At 45.2% G+C, this 8,623-nt stretch overlaps 1 protein-coding gene across 1 annotated transcript in view; it reads left to right on the plus strand.

Annotated features, from left to right (window-relative positions):
- The window catches only part of Pard6g (par-6 family cell polarity regulator gamma), a 55,402-nt gene extending 47,648 nt beyond the window's left edge, over nt 1-7,754 (plus strand). Inside the window, exon 3 of the mRNA XM_090352932.1 lies at nt 5,145-7,754. Coding sequence (XP_090209058.1) covers nt 5,145-6,001 — 857 coding nt within the window. The 3' untranslated portion in view covers nt 6,002-7,754. The remainder of the gene's footprint in view (nt 1-5,144) is intronic.
- Nucleotides 7,755-8,623: the final 869 nt, after the last annotated feature.

Raw genomic sequence — 8,623 nt, forward strand, 5'->3', positions numbered from 1 at the left:
GAGTCTCGTGAACTTTCTTGCCTGGGCTAGCTTCAAATTTCAATCCTCAGACCTCAGCCTCCTCAGCAACTAGGATGTCAGGCATAAGCCACCAGCGCCCAGTTGAATAGGAATTCTTAAATAGAAATGAAGGCAGCTGTGGCAGTTGGCAGAGTATAAAGCTTATAAATTATAAATGTAGCTACTGAGAATATGGAACCTAGGAAATGCTCAGGAAGGGTAAGTGGCTGGGTGCTGCTAGAACCCAAGAGGCCATGGAAAAAAGAAAAGCAGCCAAGTTTTCCCTGTCTTAGCCCACCATGGGAAGCACAGCCTCTAGAAGTACCTCTTGCAGAAGCCTGATGCTTCTTGTTTGGAGAGCTTCTACCTGCTACCCCTTCTTCTGGTCATGTTCTTTTCCCTGATAAATGTAAAAGCTGCCCCCTTTGTGCTCAGATCCTTGGATGCCAAAATCCCTTCCTTATTTTTTTTGGCATTCACAATTCCAGGAGACATGCAAAACAGCTAAGGCTGAGCAGGTGACACAGCTCTCCAGGCAGAGCCATCCTCAGCATGCAGATCTTATAGTAGAAGGAATAAGGGTTAGACTAATACCATTCACTCTTTTGGAGGAGGGTCTCCAGAATTTAGAGTGGAAGGCAAACAGAGCCTGCTTGGGCAGCCATTGTCTGCTAGGACCACCACTGTGTGTGTGTGTGTGCACTCACATGTATGCACATGCCAAAACTGGGGCTTGAACTCAGGAACTAGGCACTATCCTTAAGACTTTTCCACTCAAAGATGGTACTGTACCACTTGAGCCATGAATCTCATGGACTTTTCTTCCCTAGGCTGATATCACAGTTCTCAGATCTCAGCCTCCTGAGTAGCTAGAATTACAGGTGTGAGCCACTAGCACCCAGTTCCCACTCTTGATGAAAAAGCAGTGCTTCATTGCTGTGTGTGTTTTCCAAGGGATGGAGATGTGAGAATGCAGTCTTCTACAATGAAGAAGTATTAGAATAAAGATTGCAGCAATTTATGGCTTTGTGGGCACTTAACTCTGCCAGGCATGAAGAAGTCCACAGTAGGGCATGGTTGCAGTCTTGTAGCCTCTGTGCTTGTAGCATCTCTTGTCACTTAGAAATGGCCTGTGCAGACAAGCAGGTGCTCCACAGTGCAGGTCAGTGCAGCAGAAGTCAAGATGGTCCGGTGAGTGCGCATCAAGTGAATTAGGTGCCAAGATACAGAATGATACTCAGCAGCTGCCCTGACCTGGACCTTGGAGCACCTGCCTGTCTGCACAGGCCATTACTAAGTGCTACCTGGAGCCAGAAAAGCTGCTGGAGGCTAATGGGATCCACGGCATGGGTCATGGAGCAGCTCACTGCCACCAGTCATCACACTCAACACACGCCAGCCAGTCATTCTGGACTTTCCATCTGTGCACGGAGCATGCAGCAATACCTGAAGTGAAAGCGTATTTGGAACCTTGTCCAGAATGCCTGATGGGCAATGGAAAGGGGCTTTACACCAAGACTGTCAAGCTGTCTTGACACCAAGGGTACACCACGTCCTCAGGAGTGGATGCTTCCTTCCTAGAACAAATAAGCACGGGAAGATATATACCGCCCTATTCTCCCCACTTACCAGAGTCCACTTCTGGGTTGTCTGGAAGGGTGGCCAGATATATTTGTAGAAGCATGCGTACCAGCAATTCCTTGGGGTGAGAAAACCCAGAATCAGGGACAGTTTTAGTCTACATCAAACACATCATGTGAAGGATTGTTTTGTGAGAAAATAGTTCTTTAAAAATTTCTAGTCTGTGGTCAAGTGCCAGAGTGCTTACCTAGCATGCACAAAAACCCAGGTTTGATTCCTTGGTACCATATACATAGTAAAAGCTGGAAGTGGTACTATGGCTGAAATGGTAGAGCTCTAGCCTTGAGAAAGCTTGGACAGTGCCCAGGCCCTGAGTTCAAGCCTCAAAAAGTAAGATGTGAGGATTACAGTTTGGAGCCAACCCAGGCAAGAAAAGTCCATAAGCCTTACTCCTAGTTTTAATTGACCTGCAAAAGTCCAAAAGTAGAGCTGTGGCTCAAGAGGTAGAGCACTTAGCCTTAGGTGAGAAATTTAAAAGGACAGTATCTAGACCCTGAATTCAAAACCTAGTGCCATCACACACACTAAGAGTTAACTATTGCTTGATAAAGAAGCCATGACAATTTTGCTTTCATAAAAAGAGACACTTCAGAAGCCAAACTTGGAATCTCAGGAATGGGGCATTCTTTAAAACAATTTTTTTTAGATAGTTTAGAATTTTTTTACTAATAAAGTCCATGTGTGGTGGTTTATATTTAAGAAGAGATAAACAGATTGCTGTCTAAAATTCCAAGTCTTATGGCCCCAGCCTTCTTGTCTACAGACAGGCAGACTGTTCTTTCAGGAAGGCAGGCCAGTTAGTTGAAGCCACAGACCGCACCCTTTGGGTACTGGGAAAGAAGGGCCAACTGAAGACAAAAGTCAGCCCATCTCTTGAACAACCTGGGAATTTACCCTCCAAATACCTCCTCTCTGTACTCACATTCTAGATTATTTACTGTTTATTACAAGAGCATAAACTCGCGTACCCATGTAAAACAGTACAGAGGGCACACCTTGTGGGATGAGGGAAGTATTGTTTAGTTCCACAGTATTGTATGGTTGCAATAAAGTAGGGCCTGCTATTCTCATGTACTGTGACTATTCAGAGAGTCTGCATAGGTCACACCAGTGATAGTAGCTGTTATGGGGTGGGAAGCAAAGCCAGGAGCAGCAGCATACCTACAGACCAGACCTAATCCCCTAGGGTCCCACTTCATAAGCCAAAGTCTGCCTCTAGTCAGATAAGAACTTTTTAATAAACAAAACTACCTATTTAGGGCCAGGAGCATGGCCTAGTGGTAGAGTGCTTGCCACACATGCATCAAGCCCTAGGTTTGATTCCACATACACAGAAAGAGCCAGAAGTGGTGCTATGGCTCGAGTGATAGAGAAAGCCCAAGGACAATGCCCAGGCCCCAAGTTCAAGTCCCAGGACTGGCAAAAAAAAAAAAAAAAAAAAAAAGATTAGGTTCCTGTATCTGTGTCTTTGTGTGCCAGCCCTGGGGCTTGAACTCAGAGCCTGAGCACTGCTCCTGAGTATTTTTGCTCAACACTAGCATTCTGTCACTTGAGCCACGCTCTACTTCCGGCTTTTAGGTGGTTAATTGGAGATTCAAGTCCCAGGGACATCCCTGCATGGGCTGACTTCACAGTCATCCTCAGATCTCAGCCTCCATAGTAGCCAGGATAAGAGGTATGAGCCACTGGCACCTGGATTTATTAGTTTCTTAGTAAGAAATATAGAAAACCAACTTGCTCTTGCATAATTCCATTTTTAGGGCAAAACCAGATTGCATGTAGCCCTGGAGCTGAGAACTAGCTTTGATCTTTAGTTAAAACTTGCAATCCAACAATCCTGTTCACCCCTGCTGTGTACTGAAAGTTTGTGTCATGTCTAGTCTTGGGCTTCCACAGCAGTTGCTGCTTGACGTAGCATCCATGGGGTATTTGGGAATCTTCACATCACATACAAATTTTTTTTTTTTTTTTTTTTTGCCAGTCCTTGGGTTTTCTCAAGGCTAGAGCTCTACCACTTGAGCCTCAGCACCACTCCCGGCTTTTTCTATGTATGTGGTACCGAGGAATCGAACCCGGGTCTTCATGCATGCTAGGCAAGCACTCTAACCACTAGGCCAACCTCCCGGCCACATACAAATTTCTATGGATGGCAGGTTTTTGATGTATTCTGTATGGGCCCCCTCTGAGTACCCAACTGAGAGGAGGAGGTTCAGTCACAAGCAGCAAGCTATTTCTCAGCTGCTTCCAGAAACATACACACCTTCACACTAGTACTAAGGCTTGAACTCAGGGCCTTTTGTGCTTTCTTGGCTTTTTTGCTCAGACATGGTGCTCAATCACTTAAGCCATGCCTCCAGTTTCTGCTTTCTGCTGGTTAATTGGGGATGAGTCTCAGATGTATCTGTTCAGGCTGACTTTGAACTGTGATCACAAGATCTGAGCCTTCTGAATACCTAGGATTACTGATATGAGTCACTGGTGTTCAGGTATTAAAGGTTTAAGAGTTTTCCCGCTAGCCAACTTGCTTTCTTTTTCCTCCTTTTCTCTTACCCATACTCGTCCCATAAATTTTAAACTGTCTGTTTTTTTATTCCACCCATCTTTTGTCTTTTGCAGCTGAAAATTTTGACAGACAGTTTTGAGGGTGCCTATGAGCCGGCTTCCAACTTTACTTTAGACATAGTGCCTCAGCACCTCCCTAACATTAGTTAACCCATCTAACATGTTTTACCTTGTAATTGCCCCACACCAGAGCAGTTGTTCACACCTCCCCTAGTACAACAGACCTAGATGATTCTCTAAGAAATGCCTCATGTACAGCTGTTGAGGCAAGTTACACTGACGTGTACCAAAGGACATGTAAAGAGGCTATCTTCCTGGGGATTAACCTAAAACAGAGATAGTTCTCCAACTTCTAGTGGGAAGGAAGAAAAAAGAAGAGTCCACTTTAGGTACCCCGTTGGGAATAGCTTACAAAGTCCTCCAGTCTGCTTTACCCCCAAGCCACTATGAAAACCCCCATCTCCTGGGCCCTGGTGGAGGCTAACACACATTGTTGGTACTATTCTTCCTCATTATCACTGGTTCTTTGCTGCAGGCTCTTCCTTCTACCTCACCCTCTAATAAATCATTTTGTTTTGCTTGTCTGTGTGCTAAAGATCTCTGTACAAAGTTAGTTTTAGGGAGGTGATCACACTTTGACTTGTGCTTGAGTGTCCATGGAACATGATTTGCCCAGACAGGGCTAGAATTGGTGAAGCAATGCACGAGTCACAACAGCGTGTTTGTATGTCATGTTCCAGTGTGTGTTACCACAGAGGATCCATCACAGCAGCTCTGGCCTCCAAGAGCCCAGGTGGAGGTGTCTGAAGGAAGGCAAAGCTGGTTTTCCATGACAGTCACCCCAGTGACTGTCTTGGAGTCACTTGGTTTTGCTGCAGCTCTTTCTTGACTGCCTATGCGTGATGTCCACTTCTCATCATTTTCTTTCTGGACTGTTTCAGAAGAGGCAGACCACTACAGCTTTGGGACAGGCACCCTGTCAAGGAAGAAGAAAGTGCTGGTGACACTGAGGGATGAGGGTCTGCGCCGGCGCACCCACCTTGACATTGGCATGCCACATGACTTCCGCCCAGTGTCCTCTATCATTGACGTGGACATCCTTCCAGAGACACACCGCCGCGTGAGGCTCTACAGACATGGCTGTGAGAAGCCACTGGGCTTCTACATCCGAGACGGCACCAGTGTTCGGGTAACACCCCATGGGCTGGAGAAAGTTCCAGGCATTTTCATTTCCCGCATGGTCCCTGGGGGCCTGGCAGAGAGCACTGGGCTCCTGGCTGTGAATGACGAAGTCTTGGAGGTAAATGGGATTGAGGTGGCTGGGAAGACGCTGGATCAAGTCACAGATATGATGATTGCCAACAGTCACAACCTCATTGTCACTGTCAAGCCTGCTAACCAGAGGAACAACATTGTCCGCAGCAGCCGCACCTCTGGCAGCTCTGGCCAGTCCACAGACAGCACTGCCAGCCACCACAGCCTGTCAGCTGCTCACGTTCTGCAGAACTTCCACCTTGAAGAGATGGAAAGTGATGAGGAAGCAGACATTGTCATCGAAGGGGCTCTGGAGCCTCAACACATTCCCAGGTCACAGGGTATTCCTGCAGGCAGCCTCTCCCGAGCCAATGGCACCAGTCTTGCCCACAGTCTACAGCGGGACCTGGGTCTGCACAACTCTGGGCGGGACAGCAATGGCAGCATTCACAAACTTCTCAGTTCCCTGAAGCCAGACCCCCGCCACACCCTGGTCCTCCCTCAAGGAGGAGTAGAGGAGCATGGACCAGCTGTCACTCTGTAGAACCCAGGCTCTGGGCTGGACTCATGTGCCAGACACACGGAGTTGTTGTAAGACCCATGGTTGAGGGGAGCTGGTGATACTCAGATACACAGTAATTACAGCAGTAAGTTTCCAAAGGGAAGCCTTTTAAATGTTATCAATTTTAAGATAATTGTGTGCGTTGGTCCCCCTTTCTTTTTTTTTATCATTTCCACAACTTTATTTCAACTTTTAGACAAGAACTAAAAATACTGCATTTTTATAGGATTTCTCCAAAGAAGCTAAAATACATACACATGCATAAGCCTGAGAACCTTTGCAAAGTGAAAGACCTAAGGGCAATTTTTTTTTTTTTAAAGCAGTCCTGGGGCTTGAACTCAGGGCCTGGAACTGTCCTTGGTAGACTAGAGCTCTACCACTTGGGCCACAGCACCAATTCTGGCTTTTTCTCTGTATGTGGTACCAAGGAATCACACCCAGGGCTTCGTGCACGGTGGGCAGGCACACTACCACTAGGCCACACTCCTGGCCAGGAAATATTTTTAAACTGTAAAAATACTTTATAATAAAATTCATAGTTTTTAACTTGTGTAAAAACCACCATGCCGCTGGAGCTCTCTACTGACCTGAAGCATGGCTGTGACAAGACAGACATTCTGAGGACAGGTGTAGCCATGTCCAGGACAGGCAAGACCGTGGCAGGATTTCAGTGTTCATGGGGGTTACAGCCAGTTCTGAAAGGCTGGTGGGCATTAGTCAACTCTGGGAACAGCTCCCTGGGGCTGCGAAATGGTCCTGCCATGAGCTGTCATTCAACCATCTCCTGCCTCCCAGTCAGTGCTAGAAACCAGGGGCACTGCTAGCTGGGAGGTGGGCTCAGCAATGCCATGTGTGGTGAAGAACCAGTATCTATTCTACAGCATTTCAGTTGTCCTTGGGTGAGCTGACTCTGGGGCACTTTTTAAGATGTTTTTGGCAAAAATGAAAGAGGGCACTATGAAGCTTCTGTGATCATTCAAGTGGATGTATGCTTTGTTACCTTACTTTTAGAACAGCTGTTTTTTTGTGTGTGTTTTGTTTTGTTTTCTGCTAGTGGGGCTTGAACTCTGGGCCTAGGTGTTGTTCCTGAGCTCTTCAACTCAAGGCTAATGCTCTACCACTTTGAGCCACAGTGTCCCTTCCGGTTTGGAAGGTTAATTGGAGATAAGAGTCTCACGGACTTTCATGCCCAGGCTGGCTTTGAACCGCAATCCTCAGATCTCAGCCTCCTGAGTAGCTAGGATTACAGGCATGAGCCATCCGTGCCCAGCTAGCTGGTTCTTTTTAAGTCACTGTTACTCTGTGCTAGCTTCCATTCGTAGCACAGTTCTCAGTGGGCATGAGTTCTTTGAATTATAAAGTCACACGGAACTTGATAGATTTGACAAATGTTAGTGTCACTTTTATTTGACCTTAGTTTATTCTTATTTGACTCTAGTTGTCATTAGGTGTGTTTTCCTCCTGAATATGATGTCAGGAAGAAAATGTGACGTTAAGTCTTTGAGAACAAACTTTGGCCAAATGAATCTGTGGTGTAAATACAGGTGAAAGTATTTTCTAGGTTTTTCTGGCAGGTAGACCTACCTGTTGCTCTTATGGTCCAGCACCACCTGCTGGTCAGTGGCAGAAATGTCCTGATTTCATGAATGTTTCATGTTTATCTCATCCATGAACTACACATCTCATCATCATTTGTTTTGAATTCATTAAGTGAAAACATTGTTTTCCTTTTATTATTAATAATAAGTAGCTCTCGCTGAGGAATTTCTTCTAAGTCTGTGTCTGAGTTTCTTATTTGTGTACATAAGATTCCTGACTGCCTGTTCCTGACAGCAAGGAGCAAGATGCTCCACTATGAAGCCTCAGTAAAGGTCCAGACATCCAGATGCATGATCTTTGAGGAGCTGTAAGAGCATCTCATTTGTTCCTGAGAGTTATAAGCAACTTTTTACTAAGTAAGCAAACATTACAGAACTTGAACTCTGACATTTCTTTCTACTATCAGAAAGAAATGTTCCAAAATATGTTATTACTGGTTGAAGTCTGTTTTATTAACTGGGTTTGCTACCAAGGAGAAGTTACATTTCTTACCATGTTTTAAGTTGTTAGCAACTGTGAATCCTTTTTTTAAGGAGAACAAAAGAGGCTTATTCTGAGTTTTGTATGCTGTTGCTTGTAATTGTAGGAATTATAAGCTGCTTGGAGTAGCTACTTGAGTGTATTTTTCTACCAAGATTTATAATGGTTTTCTGCCATTTTCTTTTCTCATTTAAAAAAAATGACTATATTAAAGTTTCATTTGTTTTATATGCCAAAGAAAAAAGGCTTTTTTGCTTTTGAGCTGACAAAATATAATGCTGATATATTTCAGTTGTTTTGAATAAGGGTAAAGTGTTTGTGTCAATGACAGAAAGAAACACTCAGGGGCCAAGAGTGTGGACTAGTGGATGAGTGCCTATTTAGCATGCATGAAGTCCTGGGTTTGATTCCTTGGTACCATCCCTGTATGGTCACAGAATATGCTAGAAGTGGTGCTGTGGCTCAAGTTGGTAGAGTGCTAGCCTTGAGAAAGCTCAAGGTCAGTGCTCAGGTCCTGAGTTCAAT

The sequence above is a fragment of the Megascapheus bottae genome, chromosome 19 (genome assembly GCF_031878675.1).
Source record: "Megascapheus bottae isolate mThoBot1 chromosome 19, mThoBot2.hap1, whole genome shotgun sequence".
NCBI classification, from domain to species: Eukaryota; Metazoa; Chordata; class Mammalia; order Rodentia; family Geomyidae; genus Megascapheus; species Megascapheus bottae.